This window comes from Melanotaenia boesemani, chromosome 13 (assembly GCF_017639745.1).
Source record: "Melanotaenia boesemani isolate fMelBoe1 chromosome 13, fMelBoe1.pri, whole genome shotgun sequence".
Classification (NCBI taxonomy): Eukaryota; Metazoa; Chordata; class Actinopteri; order Atheriniformes; family Melanotaeniidae; genus Melanotaenia; species Melanotaenia boesemani.
The window spans coordinates 31,796,431-31,813,766 of NC_055694.1; the positions used below are offsets into that span (position 1 = coordinate 31,796,431).

Consider the following 17,336-nt stretch of genomic DNA (forward strand, 5'->3'; position numbering starts at 1 on the left):
TTTATTCTTCTAAATACAGGTTCAGGTTTTGTCTCGACATCAAGTTTCAAAAGCCCTGGGAAAATTAACCAGTGCTTTCTAATAAAGAAAGTTATTAATTTCCCACCCAGTCCAAACTGCGTTTGTGTCTCTGCTGCACTTGAGGGTGAATTAAGTTTGATTTGCAGCGAGATGTTTCAAAATGGAGAATAAGGTGCCTTCAGACACAAAGATGGTAAAATATATGATTATCATGAGAATATTCAACAAAGACCACCTTGGAATATGAACACAGTTCAACCTCTAAATCAATAACACGTTTGTTGATTGCATCCATTCAAAACTGCAAACAGGAAGCCATTCACTCATCTTTTAAAAAATGTGGGTGAATGTACGAGCCCGTCGTCATCCTCTTCATCCAACAAAGACTCAAAGGAACCTGAAACTTGGACCTAATTTCACCTGGAAGGACATGCTAACACCTCACAGGACAGGAGTGTAAATTGTGTTTCAGTCACACAGCACTGAGTGAAATACTCTTGAGCCAACTCATTTTTACATGTTTTTTTGTTGTTGTTTTTTTTTTTTTTTTTTTGCACTTGGCAATCAAACCTACCGTGTCAGTATTAGAGTTTTTCCTGTATTTTTTCCTTTTCCATTTAACTGAGATTGCAGCATATTTGGGAAGGTAGCCAACGATGGCTCAAAGAAAGTTCTTCCACCTCCTGAACTACTTTACAAACAAGTTTGCATTTTTCCACTCAAATCGAGCTCTCAGTGCTGGCTACTCTCCAGCCAATGAGGCTGCTCTATTCAGCTTCATACAAATAATTACCAGCTTTTAACCGTTGGATGTTGGCAAATAACTCTGATGTTCTGAATGCAAATGTTATCAACACATTTTTAGTTTCCCTGTGATTACCTGAATGCACCAACTGTAGATATTAACTGTACAGTGTGTTCTGTTTTCAATGGGGCCAACAGCATTGATCTGTTACTGAGGTTCAGAATTGCTTAAATTAACTAAATTTATACTCTAGGAACCAAAAGTTCATCAGGGTTCTTCAGGCTGTTTGAGCATTTTAGGACTCCTTACCAGAAAACAAAATAAAAATGATAATAATTCTCAGGGATCCTTCTTGGGTCTCCTGTTGTTTTCAATCTGAAGAACCCCTTTGACTTTTTAGAGTGAGCTACTGATATAATTATCAATATTGTTGTGTGACAAGCTTCTACTAACATAACGTATTCCTTGGGCTGTTTTGTATTTTTAGCATTTTTGATTTTGTTTTGTGCTTGATGTGAAATTTTTTCCTTTTTTCTGATTTGGGCATCTTATGGACGTCAAATCTCTTAGTTTTTATTGTTTACAACAAAACCAACAGTTTTCTGTGACTAACACACAACTGGTTCTATTACTAAAACAGACTGTGATAATTACTTTCACTGAACTCACAGCATGCTCAAACACACACACCTGCACACACACAATGCACTAAATCATTGGACCATTGGATCTGCGCCATGTATTTACAATCACCTGCAGAAACACTTTGCCTCTTTGCAAAGGCCTTACAGAAACCACGACCAATCCAGACCAAAAAACTGAAAAATTAAAAACGTTTTCAAGGAGCACTGGATCAAACCGCCCTCATAAGGAGTTTACAACTATCCGTTTAGCTTCAGTGCATGCCCAAGCTGAATCACTAAATCACTAAAGTTCAACACCCATGTTTTTGCATGTTGGTTATAAATGATAAATTCAGGCAAATCTTCCGTTTTAACTTCAACCAGGCTTTGGTTTCAGTTTCACTTGCAGAGAACTTGAAACATCCTCTAGATCAGTGGTTTCCAACCTGGGGTCCAGGACCTCAAGGAGGGTCCCCCAAAGAGCACTGGGGTCCCAGAGGCTTTGAACATTTAGAGCTATTATGAATAATGTCCACACATTGTCCCTATCTTAAGAAAAAAAAAGTAAGACTATATGTTGTGAATTTAACTTTGGCTTTATTGAAGGACAGAACTCAGCCAGAGCTCACGGTGAGAATCTCACCTTTAAAAGCATAAAACCAAGCATGGTTTCAGCACGGTGTGGGGTGGCGGGTCTGTGGATTTTTAGTATTTGCATGAAGAGGGGCCCCATGGAAAATAGGTTGGGAACCACTGATCTAGATAGATCATCCCTCACAGTCTATTGTAGTTAATCTAAACACCAGCAGTGGTGGAACTGATTGTTTTTATTTGGTTTTTGTTAATGTTATTTGCATCTTTATGCAAATAAAGCCTTTAGTCAGTTGTCGGTTTCAGGGAGCAACTGACCAAAGTCAGGAAAACTATTTGAGATTCATCATTTGAGATTTGACAGTTTTCTGCAGAATGACTTTCCTTTTTCAGATTCTTAAATTTAATTCAACTTTTTTGTATTTTGTTTATTTATCTGTTTGTATTTTTAAATCTGTCTTGTTTGCTAACAGCTCATCAGTGCAACACTTTCCATTCTCTAATGTAATATTTTTATTCAGAATTTATGTCTGAATTGTTAGATTCAAGGCTCTGCAAGTGCATTTTCAGAGAAAATAAACTAAAAGCAGCGACTGGAAATCAATCTAAAATATGTCTATTTAAGAACATGCAAAAACACAGGTATGGTCCTTTAAATGCTTAATTAAAACTTTAATTCCTTTTGTTTTCCTGCCCGGGTCTGCTCTCCACTATCGGTTTGCATGTGGTATTTATTACAGTATCTGCACTGAATGAACTGTATTATAAACATGAATGTACATAACAGTTGTTTAGTGAAAATCAACAATGGGAGTACTCACTTTGCTCGGCCGCAGGCAGTTTGTGGCTGTTTTGCATCGAGAATGCAAGGTCTGATTTTTTTCAACGCCAACAGGAACAGATCTGGTCTGACTGCTGCAGGCAAAACAGGGAAACTTTTTTCTAAAATACTAATAAACTCATCAGATCTGGTTCAACAAGAGTGAAAAATGTCAGACTCTTCTGTTCCAGTGTAAACACAGTCTGTGTTGTGTTTCTCTCCACAAGGGCAGAGAATGCGACGTAGGTCTGAGTTGTTTGTTTCTAAATAACACAATGAAGCGCATCATGGAGAAAACATTTCTTGTTTATAATGTAGAGCAAAGACAGACTGCAATAGTCCTTGTAAAATTGTACGAGTAAAGTGTCAAATATGTGTGAACAGAGACAACATTATTTTAAAAATTATGTATTGAAAATTTTAGCTGTGTATATAAATATATATTACTTGTACTTTGTTTTTGAAATGGCAGAGATATGGAAAAGTGGAAATATTTATTGCTCTAAAATTATAAAAATCTGTTCATGTGGATGGAACGGCGTGTCCTTTTGTTTTTTTTTGTTTTTTTTTTTTTGTTTCTGGTGGTTGCGCACTCACTCATTAATGTTAAATCAACCTCCTTTTCATAGTGCCCAAAAGCCACAGCTGATCGGACAAAATGAGCACAATATACTGTGATTATCCCAGAACAAATCCATCCATCCATCCATCCATCCAAAAAAAAAAAAAGGCTAAATAGCATGTCATACTGTACATGTACAAAGAGACGACTCTGAGACTTGATAGGATGACAGAAACTCTTCATCTCACGGTATCTCGCTGAAGCCTGACACTGATGGCATGGCTTAAACTATGTTGTCACCTGGATTTTTTACTCTTGTGACAACTGACACAAAAACCTAAAACCACAGGCCTGAATGTGACCAGAAAATGCAGTCATATTGTAGTCGCCCTCGGCTTTTGCAGTTTGTTTCCTTATTATCTTTAAAAATCATATAAATATTGTCTTGACGCAAAATATATGCATTGTAATGTAATGTATTATCAATTTGTACGTACATGTTATTTTTGCCATGGTATACACTTTTTGCTCCAACTTTAGCTTTTACTTTCAATGAGAAACATATCAAATACTTTTAATTTGATACTTTATTCATTCATTCATTCACTTAAAACAAGTCTGGTGTACATTTTTTAAAGTGTCAATCGTTGCATGGTGTTTCCGGTGTAACCGGAAGCGCCTCACTTAGGAGCTGAACTTGTCCGTTGCGTCGCTCATTCACAAAGTTTGTAAATGTGGTGAGTTATATTTTATTTTATATTTACACATTTTGAAATTATCGCCAGATTACAGTTCAAGAACAGTCGCAAATATTAACTAGAATCTGCACTTTGATGGTGAAAGAGATGTCAGATTAACTAGCTAAATTAGCCGGCTAACATCTTTAGCCAACTTTGTGATCAGCTAAACGGTGGCTAATGCTAACTTTAGCAGGTCAGTGAATGGAGAGAGGTCAGCAGCAGGTCAGATTAGTAAGGAGCAGGCAGTTTAGTTTATGATTTAAACCATGGTCGGTGTGTTTTGGTTAGCTCTAAGTTGTCAGCTGTGTCTCAGTCTGCTAACAGGTCTTTTGTTAAATTAGAGGGACTAGAGCATATGTAGATATTTAGCGAATAAAACGGTGTAATATAATAACGCTAATGTGTAGACTGGAACCGGTTTGTCAGGCCTCTGAATAACTGCATGTGATGTCACTCAGCTAAAATGAAAGATTATTATTTGTTTATATATATAATCTTTTCCAAGCAGCTATAAAAATACTTCTCAGGTGGATCAGGGTTAATGTAACATACTAGAGTTTCTTATAATGATATAAATGACACGATGGGGTGGAAAGTATAAAACTGAATAGAAACTGTTTTTATCTGGATTATTTTATTACAGTTATGAAAATGTATAAAGAATTTGAAAATAAGCAAAATAATTTTTTAAAGATCTGTAAAAATAAAATAAAAATATAACAAGGATGGATTGACTTCAGACTGAACAAAGCTTGTTTCTAGCTCTTCCTCTTCATTAGCGTCTTCCTGTGTGTTTCTGGGTTGGTGGGTTGAACAGAGAGCGATGGCTGGTCCTGAGCTCCTGCTGGACTCCAGCATTCGGATGTGGGTAGTCCTGCCCATCGTCTTCATCACCTTCTTGGTTGGGGTCATTCGTCATTACGTCACCCAGCTGCTCCACAGTGACAAGAAGCTGGACCTGGAGCAGGTCTCTGACAGGTGAGACACGAGGAGCTCTGCTCTGATGATGATGATGATGTGTCGTTTTCTCTGCAGACACTTCTGAACTGGTGGCGCTGAGCTGATTAATGTTCTAATTAAATAATGGATTCATAGTAAATGAAGAACATGAAGCAGAATTTTACTGCAACCACCCTGTTTGCCTCGTTGGTACTGACTGAATCTGTTTGTTTCTGCATATATTTGCATATTCGAGATGTGTTTGCATTTGTTTTTATCTTGATCTTTTCTAGAGGGCTGAGGTATAATTGGATGTGTAATTGAACTGTGTAAACTTATATAATGCTCCATTTAATAGAAAATAATATCAATGCTCTTAAAATCACATGGAGCCTCTGTTTCTCTTTTATCAGCTATATAAGTGGTTACTGTCATCTTTTCACACCTGCAAGGAAACGGCTGGATCATACAAATCCATCATATGATCCACATCAGTCCAGTTTATAACTGTGTTCATATAAACCACTTCATGAAAATAATTCCCAGGCCAAGAAAACCATCTTCTCTTTGATTCACTCCTCCATCCTGAACTGCACGAGGAGTCAGTGGAGAGGAAAACCTCTATTAGAGTCAGAACCAGGTTAGAAGACTGATCTAGAAGCTAGAAAGGGAGTCTGCTTCATGCAGCCAAACTGTGGGCTGGTTCCACAGATAGGGGTCTGATAACTAAGGGTTTGCCTCCTTTTCTACTTTTAGATCCTATAGGAACCACAAGTAAACCTGTAATCTGAGAGTGATGACTTAGCTATTTCAAATAGACATTTAATTATAGGAGCGGTTGTAATTATAAGAATAGTTTATGCATCTTTTGTTTCTGTCTAGCTTGAACCAGCACCAGTAATACGTTACTTCCACCACACGCTGGAGGCAGTTTACCGAGCTGTTCGTTAGAAAACACGCTGCTCTGTTGCTGGGCTCTGGTACGAAGTGGGTGGTGCTGTAAGAGTTGATGCTAATGGAGAACAAATATAAGAGACACGCAGAGAAAAAAAACAAGAAACACCTAAAGGTTCTTTGTGGAACCACTTCAAGCAAATAGTGAAACTCATCTCAAAGATTAAAAAAGATGGTTTTCTTATTTTGATGGGATTATTTGAGCCTGAGTGTCCCATTAAGAAAAACTATTAACACAAGATGAAACCTGAAGAAACTGATGATGCTGTAGGTGAGCTGAACTCTCAGCAAATGTTGAAAAGTTGTCTCTCACCACACATTCATGGACAGAGCTGCAGCAGAGTTGTATGTTACCATCACATGACATCATGGAAACATGTATAGAGCTGCTCTGCAGACCAGAGTCATAACAGAGACAAAGTGATGAAAGCATCATGAATTTGTATTCTGGGTTAAACTGCAGGGAGAAAGGAAGTTGGAGTTAAGCATGCTTTTTACTTCTGTGTGTTATTTCTCCTGTTGGGACAAAGTTCATATTCCCACATTTCTGGATCAACGTGAGTAAGAGGTAATATTTTACTTGAGGTCTCCTCCGACATTGCTGTTTGTCAGACAGCAAGCTGCTCCAGGACACAGCAGAGACATGCAGCTGTGTGGTGAACAGGTGGTGGATTCTGAAAAGTCACATCACTAACTCTAGATCTGTCTGGTTCTGTTCAGCCAGGTACTCCTTCGAAGTCGCATCCTCAGGGAGAACGGGAAGTACATTCCCCGGCAGGTAAACTGGATTTATTTACTCTGTCAGCTGGAACGGGGCTGTGGGAGGACCACAGGTGCTTGGTTAGTTTTTCTCTGCTTCAGCTTGATGCGTCATTGCTCTTAAAGTGAAGAAGTCCTCCACTTCTATGGTTTGATCCAGTCGAGTAGCGACATCTAGTGGTGAAGTAGCAGAAAGTAAATGAGTGCTACTACAGCTGCTAGAAAACTGCAGTGATGTACAGGAAGTCGTGTGACTATGCTGGTTTTACTGTTTCAGTCCTTTGCCATGAGGAAACATTACTTCAACAACGCAGAGACCGGATTCTTCAAGAAGGTCAAGAGGAAGGTCGTCCCCAAGAACCCCATGACAGGTGTGTAGATTTAGCTGATGTGTTAAATCCAGTCACAGTATGACAGCCGGGACAGATTCTGTTTGTCCTTACCGCACGTCTAACTAATGATCAACTAATTCTGCAACATTTTGTCTGGAAGCAGTTTTCTGTAAGCTCCTGCAAACGTCGGCGTCTTCAACGATGATGCCACACGTTGCACGTTTCCTGAGACAACAGACAAATCTCTGATTTAGATGCTCAGCTCCTTCACCCCTGCTTGTGTCTTCCAGACAGCAGCATGTTGACGGACATGATGAAAGGAAACCTGACCAACATGCTGCCCATGATTCTGATTGGTGGATGGATCAACTGGGCTTTCTCTGGATTTGTCATAAGTGAGTTTCTTAATCTGTCAGTTTTAATTTCCACGATCAGAGCCACATGTTTGTTTAAATGAAGTGTTGAGTGAATGAAGATGCTTTCATCAGGTCTCCACTACTGCATGCAAACTATAAGAAATCAGCCCCAACAATGTTTCTGGTTTTCTCTATTTTTTTAGATTTTATTTTACAATGAACAAAAGGGAAGAAACAGGAACAATCTCAATAATCATGAGAAGAAAAATAAAAGACTAGGAGTACTGCTAGACCACTGTTAATAAAACAGAAGGAGAGTTAATGTTGTGAATGACCTTGTTTCAGGATCAGACCCCCACCATTGGTCCAGACCACAGCACAAGTCAAATGAAGTTATCATGTCCCAAAAAGTGTCTCCAGAAAGTCTGGAATCTGCTCTCTGAGCCAGGCTTGCACAGACGTAGCAGGTCTAATTGTATAAAATCTCTACGAGCCAGTGTCCAGTTAGCATGTGCCTGTGCCGTAGTAGCTCAGAAGTCTGTAGAGGTCATCCGAAGATGGCCAGGTTGCTGTGGGACTGGACTTCTCCACCCTACAGGTCTGTAAACATTTAGAGATTGCAGAGCAGAGGATGCATCAGTATGTGGAGATGTGGAGGCTGTAGCTGGTGCTGAGCAGAGTGAACGATGAGCATGGATACACAGGTCTGAGACCCTCCTCCTTCCAAACCACCCTACATCCTGTTGGCCAGGAATGAATTTATGGTTTTGGGAGATGGAAACCTGATGGGCTGTTTTTTTTCAATTGAAGATCCGTAGGGAATATTATGTTGATTTATTTTGGATTTTGAAGCAGAACTCGAGAACAGAGCAGGAAGCAAGGAATTTTTCTCAATTTTAAGATGCAGCTTGATTCTTGGTTTAGATGAAAAAGCTTTGATGCAGTGACAGAAAATCTCCAGTTCCAAGTATACATACTGTAAAATCTGCAGCTATTGATCTACAGAATCGTTTAGTTATCCTGGTTTTTCCCCAGTTTATGAGGATCTGACAGCAGCCAGTAGAAGTGGATGTCTGGTCTGTTTGGTTATCCTGGTTTTTTCCCAGTTTATGAGGATCTGACAGCAGCCAGTAGAAGTGGATGTCTGGTCTTACCAAGTCTGGTTCTGCTGGAGGTTTTACTGTTAAACCACAGTTGTTACCAGCCGGAGGAAACAACACAGGGATCGCTTAAAGCAGAGAAAGAAGTTTGTCATCACTGGCTGGTTTTAATCTAATAACTCCTTCAGTAAACTCATTGATCTGCTTCACAATATGAACTATTTCAATTCTTCATGCTGCTGTTTTCTCCCTGTTAGAAACTTTATTAATTATATCAGATGCTGTTTTGGTTCATGTGGATATTACATTTATGTTGTTGTCTTACAGCAAAGGTGCCGTTTCCTCTGACTCTGAGGTTCAAGCCCATGTTACAGAGAGGAATAGACCTGCTGTCACTGGATGCATCTTGGTAGATAAATACATACAAACTCAACATCCACTTTATCAGGTCCACCTACTAGTACAAGGCTGTACCCCTTTTTCTTCCAGAAATAATTCTCGGTGTGATAGATTCAACAAAGTGTTGGAAACCTTCCTCAGAGGTTTTCTCCATATTAACATGACAGCATCACACAGTTGCTGCAGGTTTGTCGGCTGCATCCATGATGAGAATCTCCCGTTCCACCACATCCCAAAGCTGCTCTACTGGACTGAGATCTGGTGGCTGTGGAGGCCGTTGGAGTCCAGTGAACTCATCGTCATGTTCTAGAAAGCAGGTGGAGATGATCTGAGTTTTGTGACATGGTGCATTATCCTGCTGGAAGTAGCATCAGAAGATGCTACACTGTGGTCATAAAGGGATGGACATGGTCAGCAACAATACTCAGGTAGGCTGTGCTGGTTAAACCAGGCCACGTTGGTACTAAGGGGACCAACGTGGGCCAAGAAAATCCCCCCCCCCCACCATTACACCACCAGCAACATCTTGAAGCTTTGGTCCAAGGCAGGATGGATCCATGTTTTCATGATGTTTCCACCAAATTCTGAGCCTATCATCTGAATGTGGAGTTAAACTCATCAGACCAGCAACGTTTCTCCATCTTCTATTGTCCAGTGTTGGTGAGTGTGTGTGAATTGTAGCCTCAGTTTCCTGTTCTTAGCTGACAGGAGGCACCCGGTGTGTCTTCTGCTGCTGTGGCCCATCTGCTTCAAGGTTGGACGTGTTGTGTGTTCAGAGATGCTGTTCTGCAGACTTTGGTAGGAACCAGTGCTTGTTGGACTTCCTGTTGCCTTTCTAGATTAGATTAGATTAGATTAGATTAGATTAGATTAGATTAGACTTTATTATCTCACAGTGGAGAAATTCACTTGTTACAGCAGCTCTTGTTATAGAATAAAGTACAGAGAGGCAAAATAAGGTGAACATGCATCACAGCAAGAAAGTGCAATAGAAATTATTTACAAGTCTAAGAAAAGCAAAAATATGTACCGTTATAATATAAAGATATATATATATATATATATACATATACATATATATATATATATATATACATACATATATATACATACATACACACATACATACATACATACATACACACATACATTATATATATATATATATATATATATATATATACATATATATACATACACACACACACACTACATCCATACATAAAATAAAATAAAATATAACAACAACCTCACAGACTATATACATATTTACATGGTGATGGTGGGATATGAAGAATATGATGACATTGATAATGGGGGGTATTGCACAGTAAAATATAAATAAATATTGCACAGTATTATGACTATACAGACAAGTTGTACAGTCTGACAGCAGTGGGGATGAAGGACCTGCGGTAGCGCTCCCTCCTACACTGAGGGCGTCTCAGTCTGCTGCTGAAGGAGCTGCTCAGCCCCCCCACAGTCTGGTGCAGTGGGTGAGAGGTGTTGTCCATGATGGATGTGAGCTTGGCCAACATCCTCCTCTCACCCACCTCTTCCACAGAGTCCAGCGGGCAGCCCAGGACAGAGCTGGCCCTCCTGACCAGCTTGTTCAGTCTCTTCCTGTCCCGGTCGGTGCTGCTCACTCCCCAGCAGACAACGGCGTAGAGGACAGCAGAGGCTACCACAGAGTCATAAAATGTCCTTAGCAGAGGCCTGCATACTCCAAAGGACCTCAGTCTCCTCAGGAGGTGGAGGCGACTCTGGCCCTTCTTGTACAGGGCGTCTGTGTGGTGTGACCAGTCCAGTTTATTGTTGAGGTGAACACCCAGGTACTTGAAACTGTCCACCCGGTCAATCTCCTTCCCCTGGATGTTCACCGGTGTGTGGGGTAGTGTCCTTCTCCGGAAGTCAATCACCATCTCCATGGTCTTACTGGTGTTTAAGCACAGGTGGTTGCGCTCACACCAGTCCACAAAGTCCCTGATGACTGACCGGTACTCCAGCTCGTTCCCCTCAGACACACAGCCCACAATGGCTGAGTCGTCAGAGAACTTCTGGAGATGACAGCTGCTGGTGTTATAGGTGAAGTCCGAGGTGTAAAGGGTGAAGAGGAACGGTGAGAGCACTGTTCCCTGAGGGGGCCCCCGTGCTGCAGACTACCACCTCAGACACACAGTTCTGCAGACGCACGTACTGTGGCCGGTTTGTGAGGTAGTCGATGGTCCACGCAGCTAACTTTCCATCCACACCAGCTCCTTCCAGCTTCCCCCGCAGCAGCACCGGCTGGATGGTGTTAAACGCACTGGAGAAGTCAAAAAACATGACTCTCACGACGCTCCCAGCGGTCTCCAGGTGAGCCAGCGCCCTGTGCAGTAGGTAGATGACAGCATCATCCACCCCGATGTTTGGCCTGTAGGCAAACTGCAGCGGGTCCATCGCGGTGCACACCACGGAGCGGAGGTGACCGAGGATGAGCCTCTCCATGGTCTTCATCAGGTGGGAGGTCAAGGCGACGGGTCTGTAATGGTTCGGTTCCTTCGCGTGTGATATCTTAGGAACCGGAACCACACAGGAGGTCTTCCACAGGACAGGGACCTTCTCCAGGCTGAGGCTCAGGTTAAAGATGTACCTGAGCACCTCACAGAGCTGGTCTGCACAGGTCCTGAGCAGCCTGGGGCTGATGCCGTCGGGTCCTGCAGCTTTCCTGTTCTTCAGCCGCCTCAGTTCTCTCCTCACCTGGGCCGATGTAAAGGAGAGGGGGGAGGTGGAGGGCAGTGGGGGGCTGGTGGTCGAGTCCATTGGTGTGGAGTGGAGATGGGGGGTAGGTGAAAGTGGAGGTGAAGATGAAGGTGGTCGGGGGAAGGTGATGGTAGACGCTGGACTGGGGATGTGTGAAGAGGGGGGAGGGGGGGCAGGGAGAGTGGGGTTTGAATCAAATCTGTTAAAAAACAGATTTAAATCATTGGCCCAGCGCTGGTCTCCATCAGCTGTCCCTCTGGCACCACTCTGTCCAAATCCAGAGATCTCCTTCAGCCCTCTCCACATGTCCCGTGTGTTCTTCTGCTCCAGCTGCTCCTCCAGCTTCTTCCTGTAGCTGTCCTTGGCTCGCCTGATCTTGTACTGGAGTTCATGCTGAACTCTCCTCTGCTCCTCTCTGTCCCCTGAAATGAAAGCCCTCTTTTTCTGGTTCAGCAGGACTTTAAGCTCAGGGGTCACCCAGGGTTTGTTGTTGGAGAAACACCGCACCCTCCGGGTTGGCACAGTGTTCTCCACACAGAAGCTGATGTAGTCCGTGATGCAGTGGGTCAGGCCATCAATGTCCTCTCCATGAGAGCTGCAGAGTGTCTCCCAGTCTGTGGATTGGAAACAGTCTCTCAGTCTCTCATTGGCCTCATCGGTCCACACTTTCACAGACTTCTTCTGTGCCAGCTGTCTTCTCACCCTGGGTGTGTATTCAGGGAGCAGATGTACGAGGTTGTGATCAGAGCGTCCAAGCGGGGGGAGGGGGGTGGAGGTGTATGCGTCCTTCACATTAGCATACAGTAGGTCCAGCGTCTTGTTCTCCCTGGTGTGGCACTTCACGTACTGGACGAAAGTAGGGAGAGTGGCAGAGAGCGAGGTGTGATTGAAATCCCCGCTGATCAGCAGGAGGGACTGCGGGTGGCGAGTCTGCATCCGAGTCACTGCGCTGTGGAGCAGCTCACAAGCAGCTGCTGCATCAGCCGAGGGAGGGATGTACACATTAAACAGTATAACGTGTGAAAACTCCCTCGGGAGGTAATACGGCCGCATACCCACAGCGAGTAACTCAATGTCCCTGGTGCAGAGCTGTTCCTTTACACAGACGTGCGCCGGGTTGCACCATCTCTCGTTGACATACACCGCGAGTCCCCCGCCTTTCCTCTTACCACTCTCCGCCGCACTCCTGTCCGCGCGCGAAAGTTTAAATCCATCCAGGGAAACCACAGAGTCCGGAATAAGTCCATTCAGCCACGTCTCCGTTAGACACATGAGGCTACATTCCCTGAACTCCCGCTGTAGCCGGGTCAGCGCCGTGAGCTCCTCGGTCTTGTTTGAGAGGGAACGAACGTTTCCCATAATCACGGAGGGTAAATATGGCCTGTACCTCCGTTTCCTCTCCTGGAGCTTTCTTCCTGCTCTGCAGCCTCTTCTTTTTCTCCGTATCTCCGCGGGAATCTCCGGCTTCTCCGCGTAGAGAAGAGCAGTGCCGCTCAGAGCTAACAGCTGGTCCCTGGTGTAAACAATGGAGCCGTGGCTGAAACCAAAGGTGTCCCCCGCCGAAGTTTGGAAAAGTGCCAAAAGAAGCAGAAATCCAAATAGAAAAACAATAAAAGTAGGTTTCCCATGTGCAGAATTGCACCTGGTACTGACTACTGTAAAGGAAAAAAGAAAACCACGTCTAAAAACCATATAAAACACTAAAAAAAGGAATAGAGAAGGCAGAGCCGCCGTAGCACGCAGCTGCTCGCACAGCGCCATGTTTAAGATATTCTATTATCTCCAACCAGTCTGTCCATTCTCCTCTGACCTCTGACATCAATAAGACATTCTGGTCCAGACAACTGCTGCTCGCTGGATATTTTCTCTTCTTCAGACTATTCTTTGGAAACCCTGGAGATGGTTGTGTGTGAAAATCCCAGTAAATACTCAGACCAACAACCATCCCACGTTCAAAGTTACTTAAATCTGCTTTCTTTCTCATTGTGATGTTCAGTTTGAACTTCAAGTCATCTTCACCATGTCTACGAACTAAATGTGTGGAGTTGTGGCCACGTGATTGGCTGGTTAGATAATTGTGATAACAGCAGGTGAACCGGTGGAGCTGATAAAGTGGCCGTTGGGTGTAAATATTTTAACCAAACTCTGCTTGTATCTGTCCGGCTTATTAAATTCTTTCTGGTTTGATGTTTTTAGGGTAAGTTCAGCTTCCTGGTACTTCCTGAATGTGTTTGGACTGAGAAGCATGTATAACCTCATACTGGGTCAGGACAACGGTGAGTATCCTACGACAGAGAGGAAGAATTTTTTTCATAGATTGTACATGTGAAAATAAAGCTGGTGAATCTTTAAAACATAGTTTGTTGAACTTCCTTCTGTCTCACAGCTGCTGACCAGTCACGGCTCATGCAGGACCAAATGACTGGTGCTGCCATGGCGATGCCCCCTGACCCCAACAAGGCTTTTAAGGTGAGATGCTAACAGATGAATTTATTTTTCAGGTTTTACTTCCAAAAAGAGAGCAAAAACCTGTTACCACTCTCCTCCACTAGATGGCAGACATGTGCCATTTCAATCGTAACACAACTGTGGGGGTTGTGTTTAGTTCATGATGAAACTGAGTTTACAGCTGGACTCCAGCCAGACTACAACTTAGTAGTTGCTGGGATAGTTTCCAGCTACCTGAGGATGACGATTGGTCATCTAGCGATAGTCAAGAGTAGAGCAAGAGGTGTGTCCACGGTGGCCACCTCTCAAATCAGATTGAACACCCCAGGTGCCACTTCAGTTAAAGGACAGGCCACTAGAGGAGGAAAGAACGTCTTTCCAGACTTCTAGAAGAGGTTTGGTGCCTGTGCAAGTATGACTACAAACTTTATGTACGGCTACTAACCTGAACTCAGCATGAAGCTACGTTGTCGTGCTAATCTAGTTCTATGCTAGCACTAGATCCGTTTTAAGCAGTGGTGTAGTGGTCCCTCGAGAAGTGGGTATGCTCGTAATTTTTTCCCCTTTTTTAGTAGCACAGAAAAACCCCTTTTAAGAAAAAGTGACATGCAAGAGTACTCTAATTACTCTTAATCCCAAAAGTATTTGCTTCTTGTCACATGATTTCTGTTGCTCAGGGAGGAGGGGTTATGAAATTGTAAAACCAATACTGGCCCAGGGACTAGAGAGACAATAATACATGTAGAGTAAACTATTCCTTATTTTCAATGGAATAACGAATTACTGGAATGACAACTATTCTCTCACCTGATCAGGAGCAGTTTGTACTACAATGTAACGACTGTATCCACAACCGTGTGAGTGTGGTCCATTTCTCCCACATACAGTTCATCCAAATGGACACACCCACATACATACATTTCCCAGTGTCCACTGTTTCAGAAGTCATCCAAACTAGCAATCTATCTAAACTTAACCAAATTTTTGTTTTAGATCCCAACCAGGTGTTCTTAGATTTAAAATCTTTTTGTTTAACAGCCTCCAGGTCTGGCCAGTCAGTATTGATGTCTACAGAAAAACAAAAAAAATCTGAATCACAGGCTATAAATGTAATGAGAGAGACAATGATGGCGAAGAGGCAGCGTCTCCTTCCCTGCGAGCATCCCTACAGGGATGGAAGACATAGCGGGCGTGGGTGTCGGGCTAATGTTTACATAGCTGCTGGCTAACTTCACCGGTGTAGCAACGCTAACATCAGCTGAGCTCCTGGTTGATGTACATTCACGCGGACGTTTATAATTGTGAAAGCTAATTTTAGTTTGAATTGCTTTCTCCATCAGGTATTACAAAGGTGAAATTAAAACTTGTAAACGGTTCGTAGAGTTTTCCTCGGCTGGTTTGCTGGTATAACAATGGTTTGTATCACGGGCGGGTGGGTATACGCAATGCTGACTGGAAAATAAGTGGGTATACACCGTACCTGTGTATACCCTGGACTACACCACTGGTTTTAAGATAATGTGAAGAAACAATGTCATAATTTAGTTTTCAGTGATTTAGGGACTACATCTCAACTCAGTTATTTGAGGTTTTCACATTGGAGCTGAAAATAAAATATAAAGATGCTTAAAATCAGTGTTTTGTCAATCCTGGTCCTCGGGGATGTTTTATATGTTTCCATACTTGAACACACCGACTGAAATGAATGGCTCATTAGCAGGCTTGCAAAGAACTTGACCACCAGTTCTGTTAATGTGTATCAGGTGTGCTGGAGTTAGAAACATATAAAACATGCAGGGCAGGAGTCCCCGAGGACCAGGACAGAGAAACACGGGAGTGAGAGTGTCTCAGTATCCAAGTTACCTAGTGCTAACTATGCTAAAGCTACATCCCATTTAATTTATAAAGGGCTAGCAACGCTGCTAGTATTTCTCCACATAAAAGTAGCTACAGCATGAAAATGAAATGTGGAGAAATATATCCTGTAGCAATAGAGAAAGGTATTTCTGACTTTTTTTGTGAAGAGGAAGGACACGGATCATACTGAGACAGACCCTGACCCCAGCGGCTTGATTGTACTGAATAGGAGTTGAAGCTTCAAAGCCTCGTAGAATAGACCATACCGGTGACATCTGGTCGTCAGCTGCATTTTCAGCATCCACAAACTTCCAAATTATTCATCCATCTTGATTTAAATTCCAAAAATAATAATAATAAAAAAAAAACAATACAGTTGGTGTTGCAGCTGTCTTCATTTTAGGGCTCGTACGCATGAAAGTGTTACAACATTTTGAAATGTTGGTGTACTAATTCTGGTTAATGTGTTGACCTGTTATTCATTAGATGTTTTAAACATGATGTAGATATGATACTTGTGTAAAACAAGATGACGGGTAGACATCAGTGGAGATAGAGTGGGAATTACTTAGGACAAGCCTGGATTTGGATCATGTGCTCTTTGCTGATTTTCATTAAGAGAACGACTGTAATGCGTAATTTGAAAAGTTAAAAGTCAACACTGTAGTACTTTTGTTTGAATGATAATGAAGAACTTTCTTGTGCCCCAGACGTTTTCTTCTATGTATGACCACTGTTAGTTTATATTCTATAGTTTTAAATTCATTTTAGAATATTACAGAAAAAAACATTGTTGTGAACTCTAATATAGCTGCCACCCTGTGATGTCACACTATGCAAATTTGCTTCACCGTCAGTTCTGGTTCAGTTGACCTTTGTCTCAAACCACGTCCAGGCTGCAGCCTTTTGAATTCTTTATCAGAAATGCTTTGCGTCTGTTTCAGAGCGAGTGGGAAGCACTGGAGATCGTGGAACACAAGTGGGCGCTGGAGAACGTGGAGGAGAAGCTGATGTCCAGAGACCTCGCCTTCGGGGGTCTGTGACATCACGTTCAGCATGTTGTAGAGAAACACGTCTGTGGATGGTTGTGCAGCTCTGCTGTAGCAGAGGAACTGATTTTCAAGGTGCAAGAGTGAAGAATGGACACAGACCTTGTCAAGCATGAACAGCCTCCACCATGTTTGTTTGTGGCAGCACTCGGGAATCCAGCTGCATTTAAACGTGACTGGGTCGCTTCCACGGCGACATCCTGCAGGACACTTTGCTTGTACGTCCCTGGAGTTGTGCTGACCTTGAAATAAACACCCCATCACCACGAACCTCATCTGTGTGTCACGCAGTCTTTCCA

General features: G+C 42.6%; 1 protein-coding gene across 2 annotated transcripts; it reads left to right on the forward strand.

Annotated features, from left to right (window-relative positions):
• Positions 1 to 4,005: 4,005 nt before the first annotated feature.
• On the forward strand, positions 4,006 to 17,312 carry zgc:86609 (TMCO1/EMC3 family protein). 2 transcript variants are annotated; one of them, XM_042004982.1, is made up of 9 exons: positions 4,006 to 4,099; positions 4,920 to 5,080; positions 6,716 to 6,773; positions 7,032 to 7,125; positions 7,377 to 7,481; positions 8,870 to 8,951; positions 13,880 to 13,959; positions 14,070 to 14,152; positions 16,933 to 17,312. In XM_042004982.1, exons 2-9 carry the CDS (start codon positions 4,926 to 4,928, stop codon positions 17,029 to 17,031), a joined length of 756 nt encoding a protein of 251 aa, XP_041860916.1. In that variant the 5' UTR covers positions 4,006 to 4,099; positions 4,920 to 4,925; the 3' UTR covers positions 17,032 to 17,312. The 2 variants fall into 2 exon arrangements, with proteins under 2 accessions (XP_041860916.1, XP_041860917.1); XM_042004983.1 differs by having other exon boundaries at positions 4,066 to 4,086.
• The last annotated feature ends 24 nt before the right edge of the window (positions 17,313 to 17,336 follow it).